The sequence below is a fragment of the Lactuca saligna genome, chromosome 4 (genome assembly GCF_052625555.1).
Source record: "Lactuca saligna cultivar CGN05327 chromosome 4, ASM5262555v1, whole genome shotgun sequence".
NCBI lineage: Eukaryota > Viridiplantae > Streptophyta > Magnoliopsida > Asterales > Asteraceae > Lactuca > Lactuca saligna.
Window position 1 is genome coordinate 334,937,488 of NC_136420.1, and position 23,331 is coordinate 334,960,818.

The 23,331-nt window shown below is 42.6% G+C and overlaps 1 protein-coding gene across 1 annotated transcript; it reads right to left on the reverse strand.

The window, feature by feature from the left end:
- Positions 1-20,296: 20,296 nt before the first annotated feature.
- On the reverse strand, positions 20,297-21,961 carry LOC145040177 (MYB-like transcription factor EOBI). Its single transcript, XM_078988145.1, has 3 exons — positions 21,757-21,961; positions 21,544-21,673; positions 20,297-20,614 (listed from the first exon to the last, which is right to left on the reverse strand). The coding sequence occupies exons 1-3, from the start codon at positions 21,896-21,898 to the stop codon at positions 20,308-20,310; spliced, it is 579 nt and encodes a 192-aa protein (XP_078844271.1). The 5' UTR covers positions 21,899-21,961; the 3' UTR covers positions 20,297-20,307.
- Between the last annotated feature and the right edge of the window lie 1,370 nt (positions 21,962-23,331).

Below are 23,331 nucleotides of genomic sequence, written 5' to 3' on the forward strand. Positions count from 1 at the left end.
GGCGTCACTACCTGTACGGGGTTCGTTGTACCATATATACGGACCATAAGAGTTTGAAGTATTTGATGGATCAACCAAACCTAAACATGCGTCAGAGGAGATGGTTAGACGTGGTTAAGGATTATGACTGTGAGATCCTATACCACCCAGGCAAGGCTAATGTAGTAGCCGATGCATTGAGTCGTAGGACGGAGAGCACTCCATTGCGGGACGTATGTTTGAGATTGACGGTGATGACTCCGATATTAGATGCTATTCGTGGGGCACAGGCCGAGGTTGTGAAATCGGGGATGCAGAAACAAGAGCGGGTCGTCGGGTTGATTTCAGAGTTCGTTATGGATGGACGGAGACTTATGACGTTTCAGGGTCGGATCTGGGTACCATTCGTGGGCGGTACGCGTGTTACTTTGATGGAGGAGGCACACAGATCGAAATTCTCAATCCATCCCGGTGCTACGAAAATGTATTTGGATTTGAGAAAGGAGTACTGGTGGCCTTGCATGAAGAGAGACGTCGCCTGGTTCGTTGAGAGGTGTTTGACCTGCCGTAGGGTTAAGGCCGAGCATCAGAGACCGCACGGTAAGTTGCAACCTTTGGAGATTCCTGAGTGGAAGTGGGAGCAGATCACGATGGATTTCATCACTAAATTGCCGAGAACTGCCAGGGGAGTCGATGCGATTTGGGTGATTGTGGATAGGCTAACGAAGAGTGCACACTTCCTTGCCATTAGCGAAAGTTCATCAGCAGAGAAATTGGCAGAGCTATACGTGAGAGAGATAGTGTCTCGGCATGGGGTACCGATTTCGATTGTTTCGGACCGCGATGTATGTTTTACTTCCAGGTTCTGGAAGAAATTCCATGAGGAGTTGGGTACTAAACTGCATTTTAGTACCGCATACCATCCCCAGACCGACGGTCAGAGCGAGCGGACGATTCAGACATTGGAAGACATGCTTAGAGCGTGTGTGTTAGACTTCGGGGGTAGCTGGGATGCGCATCTGCCGTTGGCTGAGTTTTCCTACAACAACAGCCATCATTCGAGCATTGGTATGCCACCTTTTGAGTTGTTGTATGGTAGGAGGTGTCGGACTCCCATTTGCTGGGGAGAAGTGGGACAGAGAGTGATGGGCAGTACGGAGATCGTACTTCATACGACTGAACAGATTCAACGAGTGAGGCAGAGGTTATTGACCGCTCAGAGCCGACAGAAGAGTTATGCGGACAGACGCCGATCCGAGCTCGAATTCCAGGTCGGCGACTTCGTTCTTCTAAAGGTTTCTCCTTGGAAAGGGGTGATTCGGTTCAGGAAGAGGGGCAAAGTGGGGCCCCGGTTCATAGGCCCATTCCGGGTAATTGCAAGGGTACGTCGGGTAGCTTATCGGTTGGAGTTGCCAGCGGAGCTGAGTCAGATTCACAATACCTTTCACGTATCACAGTTGAGGAAGTGTATAGCCGATGAAGCAGCAGTGGTTCCGTTAGAAGATATTCAGGTGGATGCGAGCCTGAATTACGCCGAGAGACCAGTAGCTATCAGGGATCGGAAGATCAAGGTTCTACGGAACAAGGAGATACCTCTGGTGTTGGTTCAGTGGCAACATCGGAAGGGATCAGAGATGACTTGGGAGCCGGAAAGAGAAATGCGGGAGCAACATCCGGAGTTATTCGCAGAATGAGACTTCGAGGGCGAAGTCTAGTTCTAGTGGGGGAGAGTTGTAACAGCCCGGAATTTCAGGTATTTCTTTAAATTATTTGTGGGGCACATTTAGGAGGGGACTCGGCGAGTTGGGACATGACTCGCCGAGTAGGACCATGGTATTGGTCGCAGATACGCGACTGGACTCGACGAGTCTAATAGGGACTCGGTGAGTCAACGCTGTGCGGCTGAAACCCTAGCCGTTTTGATTCTGAATCGTATATAATGCCTTCAGGGCCGTCATGTCGCGTCTTTTGGCCGATTGAAGATACCTTAGGAGTCTGTGGGCATCTGGAGCAAAGGGTGAGGGCTAGTGGAAGCTTGAAGAGGTTGTAGACAAGGAAGGGCAAGGTGGTGATCAAAGGAGGTCCAAGGGGTCGAGTTCTGAAGGTTGGGGACACAGGGAACACGTTTCCAGGTAATATTCGGATCATATTTGTAGCTTTTACGTTGTATGCGAATTTAGGGTTAAGGAAACCCATTTAAGGAATTGATAGATTATAGTGTTGTTACTAGTGTTTAAACCTCTGTAATAGTATATGTGAAAGTCCAGGAAGTCCCATATCTATATACTACAGAATCATGCAAGATACAGGAGGCAGCGAATTGACTGCATGGCTAGGACTCGCCGAGTTGTTCTTCAGACTCGGCGAGTAGCTTGAAGATTTACTAGGACTCGCCGAGTTGTTCTTCAGACTCGGCGAGTAGCTTGAAGATCTACTGGAACTCGTCGAGTCGTTATTTAGACTCGGCGAGTGGAGTCGGGGTGTCTAGACTCGCCGAGTTGCCCTTTGCACTCGACGAGTCCGGTCAAGTTGACCGTTGACCTGTATGTAACTTAGTAGGGGCAGTTGTCTTGTTTGATAAGATCATTAATAAAGGTATGTGGTATTATAGGGAACCTGCAGATTAGCGGATCGAGTGCGAGTAGCTCGAAGGGTTTATAGCTTGCATATTACGAGGTGAGTCTTCTCACTATACTTCACCCGTAAGGGTTGACGGTGTGACCGGAAGGTCGTATGTGTTATATTTATGCTATGTCTAGGGAGGTAGATGCTTGTTATGTGATGTATGCTTATACGGGCCGGAAGGCGTGACTTATGTGATAGAAAGAATGGTATGATGTATGACTTATGTGTTATGTGTGATATGCTATATGTGTTATGTTTATACTGTTATGGGCCGGAAGGCAAAATACTATGGGCCGGAAGGCAATGTAATACGGGCCGGAAGGCGATATGTTATGGGCCGGAAGGCGATTATGTTACGGGCCGGAAGGCAATGTTATGTGGACCGAAAGGTCCGGGCCGGAAGGCGTATGTGGGTAAGTCGTATACTGGGGAACTCACTAAGCATTTATGCTTACTAGTTGTGTTTATGTTTTTCAGGTTCTAGCGATGACCGTGGGAAGGCGCCGGCGTGACACGTACACACTGCCATCGATGAAGATCTTGAGGATTTATTATTTATACGTTTGCAATAAACCTGGAATAAACTCTCTTGTCGAATAATGATGTTTTATTTTAAATGAAAAATTTATTTGAAAATTTGAGTCATTACAATTGGTATCAGAGCCTTGGTTTGAGGGATTCGGGTGTACTTTTGGGTGCAACTGAACTCAGACCGGGGATTTGAGGAAAAACCTTTTTAAATAATAAGGACAACATTTTATAAATGGTAATGCGGTAAACCAAGGATGGAGCAGTGTGTACGAGCAGCCAGCGCCCGAACGGTAAAGATCCCCAGAATACCTTACAATGTTATATTATGTACTGGATTATGAATTGTTATGCATGCTAGAAGACTAGGTATACATGATAGGACTAGAATGGCCTGTTTTGTGATGCCTTGTCTAGGGAGATCGCTTATATGGGATGTTTGGCAGCATACAAGTAGATAGTGCATACTAGAGGTAGAGTACTCATTATTCGGGATTTGGGGAGGAAGACTTGGGACGAATACTGATACGGTGTGGTCGGTAGTATTGGGCCCGTACTACCGAAGACATCGGATTAGTGGAAGACCCAAGTAAGAATCCCTGGAAATCGGAGACTGAGTAGGGCGCGTATCGAGTACCATCGTACTTGGTGGAGTCTCTGATGATTTTATGTTGTATTTCAGAGACATCATGGTCATCACACGCAATGGGGCGAGTTCGAGCGGGGCGAGTGACGAGGAGATACGTCAGATTATTCAGGAAGAGGTAGCTGTGGCGGTCCGGGCTGAGATCCCGGAGATGTTTGGGTCTATTAAGACCACGCTGATGGAGGAGTTTGAGGAGCGGTACGCCGCACTTACTGAAGCTGCAGTTGCTGCCGCTACCGCAGCTGTGGCTGCTGCTAGGCCGCAAGGGGGCGATTCATTACTATTCAGGGAATTCAGCAACACGAAACCCCCTGAATTTGATGGGACGCAGGATCCGATTGCAGCTATGAGATGGATCGCCGACATCAAGGGGTGCTTCTATACTTGCTCATGCCCGGAGCACTTGAGGGTACGGTTCGCCTTGAACCAGCTCCGTCTGGGAGCGAAGGATTGGTGGAAGTTCGTGACGGCGAACTTCACTCAGGCAGAGATTTCGGCGGTGACATGGGAGAGGTTTACGGAGATGTTCAGGGACGAGTACGTTCCCCCGGTGGAGAGGGAGCGATTGATTCAGGAGTTCTTGACCCTTAAGCAGGGTACTGATTCCGTGGCAGTGGTCACACGGAAGTTTCATGAGAGGGCAATGTTCTGCCCCGAGCTGGTATCTACGGAACAGTCGCGGATGAGCCGGTATTTGGGTGTGTTGAAGAGGGAGATCCGGGAGTTTGTGTCAAACTCCACCTATCGTACTTTCACTGAGCTTCAGGCGAACGCCAGGAAGCGCGAGATTGAGTTGGAGACTCAAGCGAGGGAAGAGGCTGAGTCTCGGCAGGTGGATCGACGGCCGACTCAGTCTCAGCCGGCAGCCAAGCGGACTAAGTTCGTTGATTCGAGGATGGGAGGTCCGAAGGGTCGCACTTGCGCGAAGTGCGGCAAGAGTCACGAGGGGGTGTGTCGAGCTGGTGGTTGCTACAAGTGTGGCAAGGAGGGACATATTGCCAGGGATTGCCCTAAGGGGTTTATGGTTTGCTTTCACTGCAACCAGACAGGCCATCAGAAGGCCGAGTGTCCGCAACTTCGTCAGGGAGCTACACCTACTACCCGGACTACTGAGACCCGACCGGCGAAGGTCGAGGCCCCGAGGGCTCGCGGGAGAGCCTTTCAGCTGACTGCGGAGGAGGTCCGCGCTGCGCCCGACGTTGTGGCAGGTATGTTATCATTCACGTATTTACTTAAAGGTCGAAATGCTATGCTTATGTTAATGTATGTGTAGGTACTTTCCTTGTGAACTCTATGCCTGCTCTAGTGTTATTTGATTCGGGTGCGAGTAGATCGTTTGTATCATTAGCTTTTAGTCAGCACATCGACATTAGTCGTGAGCCGTTAAGTCGGCCTTTGAGCGTTTCTATTGCGGCTGAGAGGGTGATTTGTGCTACGGAGGTTCTTCGGGGATGTGTGCTAGAGATCTTCGGGGTCGCGTTTCCGATTGACCTCATTCCTATTGCGATGGGGGATGTCTGTGTCATTGTAGGCATGGACTGGTTGAGCCGATTCAGCGCTGTCATCGACTGCGAGCGTCAGCTGGTGACTATACGAGACCCTAGTGGGGGAGTTCTTACGGTATACGGCGAGGGTACCCGTTCGGGATCAGCTTTTTGTTCGGCCGCTAGGGCGAGGCAATGCCTGCAGCGGGGAGGTAATGGTTTTGTGGCGTATGTGATGGATACGCGGGAGAGTTCCGAGAGACCGAAGACACTGAAGGAGGTTCCAGTGGTGCGCGAGTTCCCAGATGTTTTTCCCGAGGATTTGCCGGGAGTACCTCCTGCGAGACAAGTAGAGTTTGGTATCGATCTAGTTCCAGGGGCTGCGCCTATTGCGAAGGTGCCTTATCGTCTTGCACCTCCAGAGATGCAAGAATTGTCCTCGCAAATTCAAGAGTTGTTGGGGGAAGGGATTTATTCGGCCAAGTAGCTCGCCGTGGGGAGCACCGATTCTGTTCGTCAAGAAGAAGGATGGTTCACACCGGATGTGTATCGATTACCGGGACCTGAACAAGGTGACAGTTAAGAACCGCTATCCGTTACCGAGGATCGATGATCTATTTGATCAGTTGCAAGGGGCATCTTGGTTTTCCAAGATTGATTTGAGATCAGGGTACCACCAGGTAAGAGTGCGGGATGAGGACGTCCAGAAGACAGCCTTTAGGACGCGGTATGGGCATTACGAGTTCGTGGTGATGCCTTTTGGGCTCACCAATGCCCCAGCAGTGTTCATGGATCTCATGAACAGGGTATGCAGGCCGATGCTGGATCGGTCTGTGATTGTATTCATCGATGACATTCTGGTGTATTCGCGGTCTAGGGAGCAGCATGAGGGACATTTGAGGGAGGTCCTCAAGGTACTGAGGTCGGAGAAGCTATATGCAAAATTCTCCAAATGTGACTTCTGGTTACGGGAGGTTCAATTTCTGGGGCACGTTGTAAATCAGGCAGGAATATTGGTCGATCCGGCCAAGGTGGAAGCGGTGATGAGTTGGGAGGCACCGAAGTCACCTTCGGAAATCAGGAGTTTCCTTGGGTTGGCAGGGTACTATCGGAGGTTCATTAGGGACTTCTCCAAGATCGCGGTGCCGCTCACCAGATTGACCCGGAAGGGTGTTACATTTTCATGGGGACCCGAGCAGCAGATTTCCTTCGAGACACTTCGTCAGAGACTGTGCGAAGCCCCAGTATTAGCTCTTCCGGAAGGGATGGAGGACTTTATCGTATATTGCGATGCATCGATTTCGGGACTGGGTGCAGTGTTGATGCAGAGGGGCCATGTGATAGCCTATGCATCGAGGCAGCTGAAGCCTCACGAAGCGAGATATCCCACGCATGACTTAGAGTTGGGGGCAGTAGTGTTCGCCCTCAAAATTTGGCATCACTACCTGTACGGGGTTCGTTGTACCATATATACGGACCATAAGAGTTTGAAGTATTTGATGGATTAACCAAACCTAAACATGCGTCAGAGGAGATGGTTAGACGTGGTTAAGGATTATGACTGTGAGATCCTATACCACCCAGGCAAGGCTAATGTAGTAGCCGATGCATTGAGTCGTAGGACGGAGAGCACTCCATTGCGGGACGTATGTTTGAGATTGACGGTGATGACTCCGATATTAGATGCTATTCGTGGGGCACAGGCCGAGGTTGTGAAATCGGGGATGCAGAAACAGGAGCGGGTCGTCGGGTTGATTTCAGAGTTCGTTATGGATGGACGGAGACTTATGACGTTTCAGGGTCGGATCTGGGTACCATTCGTGGGCGGTACGCGTGTTACTTTGATGGAGGAGGCACACAGATCGAAATTCTCAATCCATCCCGGTGCTACGAAAATGTATTTGGATTTGAGAAAGGAGTACTGGTGGCCTTGCATGAAGAGAGACGTCGCCTGGTTCGTTGAGAGGTGTTTGACCTGCCGTAGGGTTAAGGCCGAGCATCAGAGACCGCACGGTAAGTTGCAACCTTTGGAGATTCCTGAGTGGAAGTGGGAGCAGATCACGATGGATTTCATCACTAAATTGCCGAGAACTGCCAGGGGAGTCGATGCGATTTGGGTGATTGTGGATAGGCTAACGAAGAGTGCACACTTCCTTGCCATTAGCGAAAGTTCATCAGCAGAGAAATTGGCAGAGCTATACGTGAGAGAGATAGTGTCTCGGCATGGGGTACCGATTTCGATTGTTTCGGACCGCGATGTACGTTTTACTTCCAGGTTCTGGAAGAAATTCCATGAGGAGTTGGGTACTAAACTGCATTTTAGTACCGCATACCATCCCCAGACCGACGGTCAGAGCGAGCGGACGATTCAGACATTGGAAGACATGCTTAGAGCGTGTGTGTTAGACTTCGGGGGTAGCTGGGATGCGCATCTGCCGTTGGCTGAGTTTTCCTACAACAACAGCCATCATTCGAGCATTGGTATGCCACCTTTTGAGTTGTTGTATGGTAGGAGGTGTCGGACTCCCATTTGCTGGGGAGAAGTGGGACAGAGAGTGATGGGCAGTACGGAGATCGTACTTCATACGACCGAACAGATTCAACGAGTGAGGCAGAGGTTATTGACCGCTCAGAGCCGACAGAAGAGTTATGCGGACAGACGCCGGTCCGAGCTCGAATTCCAGGTCGGCGACTTCGTTCTTCTAAAGGTTTCTCCTTGGAAAGGGGTGATTCGGTTCAGGAAGAGGGGCAAACTAGGGCCCCGGTTCATAGGCCCATTCCGGGTAATTGCAAGGGTAGGTCGGGTAGCTTATCGGTTGGAGTTGCCAGCGGAGCTGAGTCAGATTCACAATACCTTTCACGTATCACAGTTGAGGAAGTGTATAGCCGATGAAGCAGCAGTGGTTCCGTTAGAAGATATTCAGGTGGATGCGAGCCTGAATTACGCCGAGAGACCAGTAGCTATCAGGGATCGGAAGATCAAGGTTCTACGGAACAAGGAGATACCTCTGGTGTTGGTTCAGTGGCAACATCGGAAGGGATCAGAGATGACTTGGGAGCCGGAAAGAGAAATGCGGGAGCAACATCCGGAGTTATTCGCAGAATGAGACTTCGAGGGCGAAGTCTAGTTCTAGTGGGGGAGAGTTGTAACAGCCCGGAATTTCAGGTATTTCTTTAAATTATTTGTGGGGCACATTTAGGAGGGGACTCGGCGAGTTGGGACATGACTCGCCGAGTAGGACCATGGTATTGGTCGCAGATACGCGACTGGACTCGACGAGTCTAATAGGGACTCGGTGAGTCAATGCTGTGCGGCTAAAACCCTAGCCGTTTTGATTCTGAATCGTATATAATGCCTTCAGGGCCGTCATGTCGCGTCTTTTGGCCGATTGAAGATACCTTAGGAGTCTGTGGGCATCTGGAGCAAAGGGTGAGGGCTAGTGGAAGCTTGAAGAGGTTATAGACAAGGAAGGGCAAGGTGGTGATCAAAGGAGGTCCAAGGGGTCGAGTTCTGAAGGTTGGGGACACAGGGAACACGTTTCCAGGTAATATTCGGATCATATTTGTAGCTTTTACGTTGTATGCGAATTTAGGGTTTAGGAAACCCATTTAAGGAATTGATAGATTATAGTGTTGTTACTAGTGTTTAAACCTCTGTAATAGTATATGTGAAAGTCCAGGAAGTCCCATATCTATATACTACAGAATCATGCAAGATACAGGAGGCAGCGAATTGACTGCATGGCTAGGACTCGCCGAGTTGTTCTTCAGACTCGGCGAGTAGCTTGAAGATTTACTAGGACTCGCCGAGTTGTTCTTCAGACTCGGCGAGTAGCTTGAAGATCTACTGGAACTCGTCGAGTCGTTCTTTAGACTCGGCGAGTGGAGTCGGGGTGTCTAGACTCGCCGAGTTGCCCTTTGCACTCGACGAGTCCGGTCAAGTTGACCGTTGACCTGTATGTAACTTAGTAGGGGCAGTTGTCTTGTTTGATAAGATCATTAATAAAGGTATGTGGTATTATAGGGAACCTGCAGATTAGCGGATCGAGTGCGAGTAGCTCGAAGGGTTTATAGCTTGCATATTACGAGGTGAGTCTTCTCACTATACTTCACCCGTAAGGGTTGACGGTGTGACCGGAAGGTCGTATGTGTTATATTTATGCTATGTCTAGGGAGGTAGATGCTTGGTATGTGATGTATGCTTATACGGGCCGGAAGGCGTGACTTATGTGATAGAAAGAATGGTATGATGTATGACTTATGTGTTATGTGTGATATGCTATATGTGTTATGTTTATACTGTTATGGGCCGGAAGGCAAAATACTATGGGCCGGAAGGCAATGTAATACGGGCCGGAAGGCGATATGTTATGGGCCGGAAGGTGATTATGTTACGGGCCGGAAGGCAATGTTATGTGGACCGAAAGGTCCGGGCCGGAAGGCGTATGTGGGTAAGTCGTATACTGGGGAACTCACTAAGCATTTATGCTTACTAGTTGTGTTTATGTTTTTCAGGTTCTAGCGATGACCGTGGGAAGGCGCCGGCGTGACACGTACACACTGCCATCGATGAAGATCTTGAGGATTTATTATTTATACGTTTGCAATAAACCTGGAATAAACTCTCTTGTCGAATAATGATGTTTTATTTTAAATGAAAAATTTATTTGAAAATTTGAGTCATTACATCTTATATATATAGAGTGGGCCAATGCTTATTTAGAATGGGCTAGGCTTGCATGGAAAGTCCATGGAGCTTTAACCCATGGATCCTATGGAAATGAAAGGTCATGAGTAATAGGGTTTACATGAATGTAACCCTAATCCTCCACACTATATAAAGAGGTCTATGGCTCATGAAAAGGGGGCTAGTGCATACATAAAAGAGGGTAATGTCGATTTCATAAGAGTGAACCTAAGTAACTTTTTCTCAAGTTATACCAAGGGTTTTGGGTGTTGTGTGAATCATTTAGGTTGCAACACTTGGGGCACTAAGCTCTTAAAGGTTCAAGACTTCATGCTCCATCAAAAGGTATGTCATTATATTAGATTTTTGTATTGTATATACTTCATATTATGCTAGTTAGGGTGAAACCTTGGAATATTGAATATTTGCATGTATATTAGAGAAAACATAGATCCAAGGTTTGTAGGGTTGCATGTACACCATAGGAGTGTTAAAATGCTCAGAGCCCATCAGTATGGGCTCGTACTACTGAAAGCACAAGAATTCGGAAAGGAGTGATGATGATGTTCAAGAAGGGTTTTGCAGCTGGAAGTGGAATGGTTAATTGATTGATTGGACTATCGTTTTATAGGCTAAGGTTTGTGCCCTTTTAGTTTTTTAAGCTTGAAGGAGTGAGCAGGCTTGTGACCCCAAGATCTGGTTTTATTCTAGCTCGGGGTCAGTTGGTTGCAGGGATTGGCGACATTATTTCAGCGTCATTGAGTGCAGGTGGGTCGATGTGGCATAAGTATTTTCTAATGTCCGGTTTGTCGTGGATATCTTGTATTGGGCGGTAAGGATTGATTGTGCAATCTATTTCACTTTTGGGATTTCAGACTATGTATTGGGAGTAGTTTGTATCCAGGTTTAGGGTAGAGGTTGCTTCGACTGATGTAGTTCAGTTGCGGACGCTTGAGCGGGTAAGTGAGTCAGGGTGTGTACTGCGAACCCTAAATAGAATGATTTCTAGAGCCCGAGAGCGGGAAACTTGTGTGGAGCACCTTTGGAAAAGGGGTATTATGTAGGAGGTCTCCAGATAGGGTCCCACAGAAGGGGTATCCAGCATTGTCAGGATTCATTGGTTTCAACAACCATTAGTGATTGACGAACGAAAGCGCCAAGGGAAGTAGTTCGTTGCCGAGGTATTAGTTGGAGCATTTATCTTTTGGCCTTCAGGACTTGAGTGTGGGGTCATTCAAGCATTAGTGAATGTCTGTTTAATTATTATTTAGGAAGTGTTCATCCAGTTCTTATAAAGTGTGTGATCATTGGGATTGGTTAGTAACGGGGCACTAGTTGGGAAGAGATGGTTGTCATCGGATAGACCTTCGGAAAGTGAAAAGGATCAGGAATTCTCCAAATTATCATGTATTGTGAAGACTTAGTGGAAGCTAAGTGGGGGAGAATCTTCTCGGGATACAGAAGTAGGAGCAGTGTTGAAAATGGGATAAGTCTCGTATCATTGTGATGAAGGAAGACAACCCAAGTAGCTGTTTGGTTTGAGGATTGTGTTAGTTGGGAGTTCGGTAAAACTCCCTATCATGTGTATCACGTCTTCTTGGTCCTTGATAGCAGAAGTCGGGGAACCAGGTTGGAGTTCTAGTCATGAATTGAGTTCAGTTCGAGTATTCAATCGAGGGTGTGCTCGACTCTAAGGGTTTTTGGATTGATAGATTAAGGGTTTTGTTGGCTGCCAGGGCTCAACTGTAGTTTCAGCACAGGTGTGCAGGTTATGTAGTATAGGTGGTAGACACACGGGTCGGGGAACAGACCCTGAATTTCCAAGAGGGTGGACAATCGACATGAGGCCTAGGATTAGGTTGGGGTTTAGAGTCCACAGAATGGATCAGTAGTTTCGAACCCGAAGTGGGTAAGAACAGTCATGTTGAAGACTTTGTACATGTTGTAGATCTATGTGTAGGTATTGAGCATGCTGTAATGCTATAGAAATAACTACGTCTGCCCCCAAGTATTGAACATGCTGATGGAGTATGCTGAAGACATTATGTGGGTTTTGTTGGTTATATGATCATGTTCTGAGTATATATGTGTTATGGGGTAGCAACTTGTTCTACAAGTAGATAGTGTGGAGTGAGGTTTCAGTACTGTGACGCTTGTTGGTGTTCTGGAGGACATTGATTAGGCCCTTTTGGGAAATGGAGGAGGTGAGAATCTCCAGGATGGAGCATTAGGACAACTGAAGTGACGACAGCAGTGTCGATAGGTTATCGGGAGCATTCTAGTCATGAGCTGAGGGCCGGAGTAGGCATACCAGACTCGTGTTGTGGGCTCAGAGGCAATCCAGACCTATGTTGAGGACCATGTAAGGGTAATACAGTCAGAGGCTGTAGGTATAGAGATTGTGTTGATTATGCCGTTCGGGTTAGATCTTTCTCCTAATCATCTATGTTGACACATTATATGTGGATAGGTTTGAGGCGGTCCTACTCTATATAGTAGGCCAAGATACTCGGTGCGGGCCAACAGTGAGTCTTAGGTACAGGGGTTCAGCAAATTATGACCCATGGTTCTATTTCGGGTAGGAACTTTGTAACATCCGAATTTCCAGGTATATTATTTTATTTAATTATTTTGGAGTTTGTAGAGGAACTCGGCGAGTTGGAGCCAAGACTCGCCGAGTAGGGTCGCGGATGTTCATCCGGGTTCACGTCCGGACTTGGCGATTCCATGTTGTTTAATGAAGCCCTAATCCCCCGGGTTTGGAGCCTATTTAAGGGCACTTATAGCCTCCCATTGCGGCTACCAGTCCCTTGAGAGAACCCTAAGTGAGCCAAATCGTTGTGAGGAAGAAGAAGTCACTTTTGATCCTTGTACCTTTGGTTTAACAAGAAGGAGGTGAACAAGAGCAAAGGTGAGGTGCGATTCTAGCAGTTCCAGAGTTCAGAGACTTCATTTTGAGGTAATAGTTCGAACCTCCTTCAGTTCTGGTGTTGATCATTAGAGTTAGCGTTTTCTAACCCCTTTGGAGAGTGATTATGTGGAGCAAATGGTCCCTCTTTGAGTTTGTGCCTTGGATCTGGACTCAAAGAGGTCTAGAGACCTTAACCCTTGGAGATTTATGGATCAGTTTGGGGTTTCTGGACTTAGGTTGCCATTTTTTGGACTAAATCTCCTTTTGATGCCTTGTTGTTGTTATACAAGCATCAAGTTTCGGACTTTACGTGTCATTCATGCTTGGGAAGGCCCGATCTTTGGTTTAGGGAAACAGATCTAACCTCAGGAGGTCAGTAGAGTTTGTGCATGGCATGAACTCGCCGAGTTGTTCCAGAGACTCGGCGAGTAGGGTTAGGGTTTCACGTAAATTGCTTAGTGAGTAGACTTGCCGAGTTGGGGGATGACTCAGTGAGTCAGAAGGGGGTTAGAGGACTGCAGTTCAGGACGGTACTCGGCGAGTTGTTCTTGACACTCGGCGAGTTGAGTCGGTGTGGTCCCGCGATTCACGCCTAGTATGACTCGTCAAGCATAAGGAGGGACTCGGCGTGCCAAGCAGAACAAAGTGTTAGAGAACATGTGTGAACTCGTCGAGTCACCAGGGTGCACTCGGAGAGTAGGGTCAAGTGTGACCGTTGACGTTTATTAACTTTTAGGGTTTGGTCAAATTTTTATGGTTTATGGTTTCCAAAAGTGAAAAATTGTTCAAATTTTTACGGTGTTACAAACTTCAGGTTTCCAGGGCTGTATAGTCCATTAGTAGTAATGAGAAGAGAGCTAGCGATGGATAGCATGAGTGGTCGGCCAGGGAGTCAGACCGAATCCAGGTTTCCAGATTCCTGGTTTTAGGTGGTAAAGGGTTGTGTGCCGCATGGGATTGTGGAATCATCTTCTATGGAATGAGTGTTCATGTTCATTAGTGGATTGATTATGTGTGATATTTTGGGAGCTGAAGGACGCTTTATCATGTCAGTACCAAGGATTCCCAATGGTATCGAAGCACTATGAGAGGTTGCGGGGTAGTTGGCCGTAGCAGACTTCGAGGACGAAATCTAATTTAAGTGGGGGAGAGTTGTAACACCCCATTTTAAAAAGCACTTTGTGGCGGTTTCGGAGGCCCTAAGTATGAGCAATTCGGTATTTTAGGGTCCTAGGATTTATTCAGAAAGTTTAAGGCTTGGTTGTATGGTCAGGAGCGTAGGGCTTCTCGCCACCTATTCGTGGATATAAAGTTTGTCGGCAACGGGCTTAGAATGAAGAAGTTATATCACTTGAAAGCATTTGGCATAAATGGTCCCTAATGGAAATGTTTGGCAAGTAAGTCCCATGCATGCAAGGGAAGCATGCACGTGTCCGGATGGGTACGCCCAGCGTAGTGGAGTAAATGATCGCGAGTATGGGGCGTAGTACACCTAGCGTACTCTCAGAGACCCTAAACCCTAATTTTTACAGCATGTTGCTATATAAAGAACATAACACCCCAAATATCAACCTCCCTCTCATCTTCATACAGCCCCCACGAAACCCTAACCCTCCCTTGAGGTTTTTTGGAGTTTTAGAGGTCATTAAAGAGCATTTTTGTGATTGTGAAGCCATTTCCAAGCAAGTGAAGAGTATAGAAAGATTGTGGATCAAAGGGGAAGCAGTAGATCTGAGTTTGGGGTTCTATTTCAGATCACTTGGAGGTATAAAGCTATGACATTTATCTAAGAGTTCTTATATCTATTGTGGTTTAGTTTTGAAGTCATTTTGGTCCAAAGGTTGAAGCTTTTTAGTCCAAATTCGACTTCTAGGCTAAAGGTTGCCACCCTTAGTGCTAAACGACTCCCTAGGATAGAAACTTGTCATCTTGGTAGTCTTAATGGGTTCATGGAAGAGTTAAGACCACTTTCATGGAAGTAGAATATAATTTTTGGAGTTTGGACTTGTTTGAGGCATGCAAAGTCACCAAGTCGGTGACTTTATAAATTAAGACGTTGGAAAGGAATTGGATCTGTGATTGTAGCTCCTGAATCTGAGTATTAAGCACTTAATGGGAAAATGAATTAACAGGGGTGTACGCTGCGGGTACAAGTAGGTACGCCCATCGTACACACCATTTGGCTAGTTCACTTAACATACATAGGAGTATGCCTAACGTACTCATCAGTTACGGGCCTTATGGATTTTAGGCCTTAGTTTGGGCCATGCAGGGGGGCATTTGGTCCTTTGGGCCTTAGTGGGCCATCAAGAGCTAGATAATGTGGGCCAAGAAGATGTTTAGGCTTAGGGTAAGGCCCATAAGAGGGATTCGGCCCAATTTAGCAAATTGGGCCATTAGTGGGCCGCTAGTGGGTTTGGGAAGCCCATCCGGTGTTGGGCTTTTTATATTATTATTTTGAGCCTTAGATATGGAGCAAGTTGGACTAGGGGTAAAATGGTTATTTTACCCTAAGGAGGATTATTGTTTTGAACTAAGTGATATTTTGGTATTGATAGCTTTGGGAATCCAGAGATCAACTGTTCGAGACTTTTGGTGAGCCAGCGATTCAGGAGTTCGACTCTGCAGTTCAGATCGAAAGTGCGAGGAGAGTTATCCTCATTATATCAACAGAGTCTAAGGCACCAAGGTTGTCACTTTTCGGATTATATACTGGTACTTGCTTGATATGCTAATTGATCTGTTTGATCAGCATCCTGGTAGTTAGGATGGTATTATCTGTGACATCCCCAAAACCACGGCCAGAAAAGACCGATTTTGTTTATGCTTTATAAAAATCAGAGTACTTCATTTTATAAAAAGGTTGCGGAATTTGTTCCCAGAAAAACATGGTAAATACGTTATTAAAACATTTTCGAGGAAACGTATTTATTTCATTTTAAAACGTTTGGGATGTCATCGTTAATACCGAAACATAAGCATAAACAGAACTTACAATGATTTACACTAGTGATCTATATCTCTTTAAATCTCTCAGTGTAATGTCACTTCACTTCGTCACCTGTGATATACATAAACTGAGTGGGTCAGGTTGGGAAACCTGGTGAGTACATAGGGTTTTCAACCCACAATAATATAATTGTTATGTTTAATCATCAAACAATTAACCCCATTACCCATCCCCGTTATCTTCTTTACTCTTAAGGATTTAACCTAAGAGTCGTCTATCCTGAATTTGTTTATTCCGAAGTCCCTTACTTCCAGGGTTATAGGACTGGCACTAAATCCATAGCTGCCGATGTTAGTTCGTAAAACACTAATTCCATAGCTGCTATATCTTACTCATCGGGTACTAAATCCATAGCTACCAGTGTTCAACAGGTACTAAGTCCATAGCTACCAATTCCTACAGGTACTAAATCCATAGCTACCAACGTCTAACTAATAGGTACTAAGTCCATAGCTACCAATTTCTAACATGTACTAAATCCATAGCTACCTACGTCTAATAGGTACTAAGTCCATAGCTACCGGTGTTTGTCACATAGGCACTAAGTCTATAGCTGCCAATGTATACTCATGTCATCCTCTATCTCTCATCATTCATCTACCCATCATCATACCCAACACATTCGTATATAAAATACGTTATACAGTTTAAATCCTTTAAAACATGTATAAGACGTTCATCCAGCATAGACAGCAAGTATTCAGATAATATGCACACATAGCACGTAGTTTATATAAAATACTTCATATCTATGTGTAAGATGAAAGTAACTATGCACTCACCTGGGAAGGTGGTGACTCGGCACTCGGACAGCACTTCGTTACTCTTAAAACAACTTCCTCGACAAAACCTAGTATCATTACCACTAGAGTTTAGGCTGACGTTAACCGCGACAAATTAATAGTCTAGCTATTATTATTATTATATAAGCGTTAAATAACGCTCAATATAACTCATAATAATAGCCCAAATACTTATTATAAGGTCCTAATAACATTACTATATTGAAACATAAGCTATACTAAAGATAGCGTAGGCATAGATTACTTACAGCGGGTTTTCTCGAAAACCGGGCTTCGCTGGAGCAGCGTTCCCGAGCCGAAAGGCTCTTTTCTCGGGACTCCGGGAGCCTCGGGGCTTCCTTCGGGTGCTAGGGGGTTTACCTAGGCTTTTAGGGGTTTAAGGGAGCTTAGAGAGAGAGTATAGAGAGAGAAAGAATAGTTTAGGAAGGTGTGAAGAATGAGGGAACCCGACACCTCTATTTATAGGGGTGCTGACTGGTCTACTCGCCGAGTAGGGGGGATCTACTCACCGAGTTGGTCCATGTGGTGGCCTTCTGGTGGTGCCACGTGTCCAATTCGGGTGGTGCCACGTCACCCCCTATCGCGTATCAGCCCTCAAAATTAGAAAAATCATAACTTTCGCATACGAGCTCCGTTTTCGACGTTCTTTATATCCACGCGTAGGTAAAATTAATATCTACAACTTTCATTTAGACTCTGTCGGCTAATTCTCGACCGATCTCAAATTTAACAGTAGGAGGCGTTTAGACTGTTAAATGACCGCGAAGAATTCATAACTCCTTCATACGGACTCCGTTTTCGTCTGTCTTTTTACCGTTGAGTTCCTATTAATGAGATCTTCAACTCTCATTTAGGTCACGTAAGCCAAAAACCGCTCAAACTAAAATTCGAGTTTCGGGCTGTACACTGCTAAGTCGAATCTTAGAAAAATCATAACTTCTTCATACAAAGTCAGATTTGGGCGTTCTTTTTATGGATTTTCTTGGTTTAACATATTCTATGACTTTCATTTAGATCACTAAGGCTAAAAAGTCCTCCATCGTAAATTCACTATTTACGCTTCCCGGTGTCGTGCCGGTTCCGTCGCGAAACTTCGACGGGCCATAACTTCTTCGTTATAACTCGGATTTCGACGTTCTTTATATGTACGGAAACCTTGTGACATATTCTACAACTTGGTTAAGATTATTTATTCTAAATAATCTTTTGTCGAAAAGTCATTTTCGACCCCTATTTCCTCTAAATTGACTAGCCCGGATCTGCGGGCGTTACATTATCTTTATTGATTTGTTAGATGAGCATCCTGGTAGTTAAGATGGTATTATGTTTAGTAACTTGGTTTAGGTTGGTATCCTAGTATATAGGATGATACTATGTTGGTGACTGGTTTGGTCGGTATCCTGGTTATAGGATGTTGCTATGCTATTGATCAGTTAGATCGGTTTGTTGTCTATAGACTGTTATGTGATTATCTGTTATATAGGATGATACTATGTTAGTAACTGGTTAGGTCGGTATCCTGGTTATAGGATGTTATGCTATTGATCTGTTAGATCAGTTTGTTGTCTATAGACTGTTATGTGATTATATGTTATATGTGCACATGGTTGTTTGATTGGGGGTTGGGTTGAGGCGGTCCTGCTTTGTGCTGAAGGCCAACATACCCAGGGCAGACCGGATAGACTGCATGCCCAGGAGGACACATAGTCAGGCCGAAGGCCCAAAGAGCGGTCCGGATAGACTGAAGGCCTTGCGAGGTGGTCTATACGCTCCAAAGGCTCGGAGAGCGGTGCAGATAGACTGAAGGCCTGTGAGGCGGTCTAGTCAAGTTGAAGGCTCATTATGCATATTGTAGACTCAGAGAGTGGACCAGGTAGACTGAAGGCACGGTGTAGGCTGACTAGTCACACTGTAGACTTGAGATGCATGGTTGTTTTTGTTTACTTATATGTTATATGTTATGGTTATATCAGTATAGTGTTGGTATTTTGTGGGTAAATCACTAAGCCTTCGAGCTTACAGATTCAATTTATTGTTTTAGGTTCAGCGAATGACCGCGGGAAGGCGAAAGCATGATAGTACACTTCCTCGATTGATGATTATGATTTCTGGGAACTCTGATGTTTAAACTATTTTGAAAAAATTTTAATAACTGAATGGTTTAAATGATTTAAAAAGTTTTAAATTGGCTCGAATTTTAGGGATGATACAATTATGCTCAACAAGTGATTAAAGAGATTGATAGTTTGATATATTTTTTCATTTGGTTTCTGCATAGAGGATCCAAACTCTGATAAAAGTGCCGTTTGCATAGAATATTCCAAGTCGTTAGCACCTGAATACAATTCCTTCAATCTGTCCCAGATTCCTTTTGCAGTGTCATATGAATGGAGGAGAAGGAATGTGTCAGGAGGAATAGCAAATCGAATGATTTTCATTGCCATTAGATTACACAACAGCTTGTACTTCTCATCATGTGGAATATCAATATGTTCAGCAATGATTGCATCATAGCTAGCCTGAGTTTTGACTTCTTTTCTGATATCCGAGTACTTATATGTTTCAACCATCATTGCATGCCAAATACTAGATCTATATATTTTGATACCCAACACATAATCTTCAAAGTGAAGAGCCTAGACCCTATAATCTTCTGGAAAAGGAATAGGGATCTTTGTTGTTGATCCAATGCTGCTTGGGAGATTGAATGGGAGATAGTGAAGATCGTCGTTAGGCATGTTAACGAGAATCCAATGAAACAAAACATAGAATCAGATGTGTAAGTTTGAATCGAGTTAAAAAAACGAGAGATTTGGATCTGAGATCTAAAATCGATTGAGACGATTGAGATATGAGGATAGATCTGAGAAAACTAAAAAACCCTAATGAAAAAACCCTTTACTTGACACAAGAATAGCGATTTGATTACACTATCGCCTGCTCTAATACCGATTTTTAGAAAAATAAATATATCGATAGATTCTATATTACGAGATAAATCAATGATATGGAACGATGATGATTGAAAAGAGTTGAATTCTATTAACCTAAGCAAGAGAACATTTCGTGAAGATGGAACTATTCTTTTAGCGCTGGTGAAAGGCGTAACCCTAGAAGTTACATGCATACGCTATATATAGACTAAACTATACATCAATTCCGAAAATGGACAAGCCCCATTTCGGAATCGGATGAAAATATACATTTGACAACACTAAATTAGATTTAATATTTTTATCAGTCTGACATAGTATAAACTTAATTCAACACCAACCGGTTGTCATATAAATAGACTAGAATAAATTGAAAGGAATGAGAAAAATATCATACAGCACAAAATCTTTATATGATATTATAATTATACTAACTAATAAGACAACACGAAATAAGAATTCAATATTATAATTATAGTATGAGAAAATATATTTATTTCGTTACATCACACAATTAATGCGTAAAAACAAACTAAAATTTGTATTTAGATAAAGGATTAGGACTCACACAGTCGCACTGATACATGAAAAACAAAACATATATATATATATATATATATATATATATATATATATATATATATATATATATATATATATATATATATATATATATATATATATATATATATATATATAGTTTAGTCATTATTTAGCAACTGCAAGGACCATAAATCCTCCATACTCCATGTGTTCTCGTTTGTCTCAGTGTCAAATGAGCTTGGGAAATTAATAACACTATCGCATGTAGAATAGTGTGATAATTCCATCGGAGTTATAGCACTGCATGTCTGAATTGAGGTCATTTGTGGTTGGTTGTTGTGACATGAAGAAGTTTGTCCATTGAAATTCACAGCTGGCTTCATATGCTTTTGAATTCTTGTTCTCCAGTAATTCTTTATTTCGTTATCCGTTCTTCCAGGCAAATGTTTTGCAATTTTCGACCACCTACAACAAATTTTAGTTTGACAAATTGTGTTTAAGAAAACAACCATAGAAACTATCAACAAATAGTCGATTATGTATGTTAAATTGTACTAGATAAACGTTGATATGTATAATTTCTTCTTCTTAAAATCAATGTTACCCACATTTTACTTTTCAAAAGTTATAGCACATGTTACATGTTGCGAATTAAAAAGATCATCACGTTCTATGGTTCAAAATCAAAGGGTTTGATTTTGGATCACCTATATAAGTGGAACCGATTTCTCATTATTCATATGAAGTATTGAGCTTTGCAAAAGTATTCGGATCAAGAAACAACTTTTGGCTACATGTGTTGGGATCTTTCGATGATAGTGTTCCATCAATACGAAGAAAGAAATACACTTTTGTGAGTATGCATTTTTGGGTAAGTGATATAAATCAATTTTAATAATCAAAATATATTTTTTATTGGAAAAACATGCAAAAAAATATATCAAATTAACTCGTGAAAAAAAAAATCTCAAGTAGAAATCTACTAGCAACGTTTCGTATTTTATTTCGATTTCTCTATTTTCTTTAAGTTGTTATAATTTTATTATGTAAGCATGATTTTCTTTCAAACTTCGATTTACAAATATTTTAGAATTTTGTCTTGTTAATAATTAATTTTTTATTTTTTATTTATACATCTTATAAAGTAATCCATTCAAAGAGTATGATACTTAATAAAATGCAATTAAAATATAAAAAATAAATTTGAAAGCTATATTTTTCGTGGCATTAAATACCGATTGATTATTGAAAAATGATGTAAAAAACTAATTAACGAACGAATGTTCTCATATTTTAATTGGAGATACTAATTAATGACATTCAAAAGGTAGCATCTTAACTTTATATTAACCAAATGTAGAAAATTTCAAAATAAATAAAATTTAATTGATTACTTGTTACCAAACTTCGCATGAAGCTCCATAATCAAGAGTTGTTCTTCAGGTGTAATATTTCCCCTTCTCACATCTGGTCGAAGATAGTTTAACCATCTAAGCCTACAACTTTTTCCTGTTCTTTTAAGACCTAATTAAAAAAAACTAATTAATTAAATGGATTAAAAAATAAACATATAATATAAAAAGATTAATTAATCAGTGAAGTAGCACCTGCGGATTTGGCAAGAGTGTTCCAAACACCTTCACCATGATCAGCTATGTAGTTGATAAGAATCAAGTCTTCTTCCATCGTCCATGGTCCTTTTCTGACTTCCACATCATGTACTGCAGTATTCGATTTTATTCTCTCCATTTTGTGTTTGTTGGAACAAAAGAGAGGGAGAGATTTGTTGAAGAAAGGTAATAAGATCACAATGGATTTTATAGGGGAAGGTTACAATGACTATTAAGCACTAATTAAGGTTCTTAATTAAGGTTAACTAGGCACTTTAGACTTTTAACCTAACTTTGGCCTTATTATGTTAATATGGGAGTATATTAAATCAAACATCAATGTAGATGCATATATGGACCCTGCTCTGAAACTGAATGTAGGAGGTTTAGGATTCAAACCATGACACTCTCAAATATTGGTAATGTTTTACTATTCAATTCTTACGTATGCCTTGAGACGCGTTAACATGGACTGCTTAGATGATATAAATTATCCTTTTTTTTATGAATCCATATATGCAAACTATGTCGAGATAAAAAATTTAATTATTTGAAAACAAAGATAAAGGTTCACATGTGTATTGTTTATCTTAAAAGAGAAAATGATTAAAACACTATAGTTATAGGTTAATTGAATAGTCCACATATGATAATATCATTTTATAAATCAATAAAACATCTTAAAGGTATTATGCTAAATGATGTGAGTTTTGAATTTGAAATTTAAGAATTAATATTATATGTCGTGAAAAATTTTGAAACATGTTTGAAGATTAAAAAAAGAGATTGGCTCTTTCTTTAGGTTTGGTCACCTATACAGTATATGAACAATCAGTCAATCACGAAACCCCAATTTGGATTTTTTTTTTTTTTTTTTTTTTATTAGTTCCTTTGAATTCAATTTTTAATACTTAATCATATGGATCCATTTCGATTGCAAAGTTAAAGAAATTGTAATATTTATTTCGATATCAAAATACATCAAGAAAAGTACATTGTTGTTTGTGTAAAAAAAATATGCTAATGGGCCTTAAGGCCGAATAGTCAATCCAAAACTTTTGTTGGATCGTGCTCTGGACTTTTGTTTCTCCTAAAATAGCAACAAAAGTTTCCATTTATATAAATTCACCATAGCAATTAACTTTTCAATAAATCTCCCCATTTGAAGTGTGGCATCCTACATAACTAGTTATGTATCGTTGTATTTTTACATGATAGTTGTATTTTAGATGTAAATTAATTTGTAGAAACACTTTAGTAAATAATATAAATATAATCCCTTAAAAATAAATTATCTATTCGAATGGTAACTATCAAGTGTTGTTTTTCTTCTTTCAGGACTAGAATTCAAATCTGAATTATATATTTAATTAAAAATAGTTTAGAAATAGATTATATTTGTCAATTAAAAAGAACAAATAATAGTTATTATTGACATGTTTAAAAAGAAGAAACATAACTGTTTTTTTTAAGATGTTTGCAATTTTTTCTTTCGGTTTTTTATTTTAGTTTATTATGTTATTTAAATTAGAAATCATTAATATACAGAAAATTAAATATTTTAAACTTTAA

Excerpts from the sequence above, each read along its gene's own strand:
- LOC145040177 (XM_078988145.1), bottom strand. The coding sequence starts at position 21,898 with ATGGAGAGAATAAAATCGAATACTGCAGTACATGATGTGGAAGTCAGA. Across the intron at positions 21,674-21,756 it reads CACTCTTGCCAAATCCGCAG|GTCTTAAAAGAACAGGAAAA; the intron begins GTGCTACTTCAC and ends TTTTTTAATTAG. Across the intron at positions 20,615-21,543 it reads CATGCGAAGTTTGGTAACAA|GTGGTCGAAAATTGCAAAAC; the intron begins GTAATCAATTAA and ends AATTTGTTGTAG.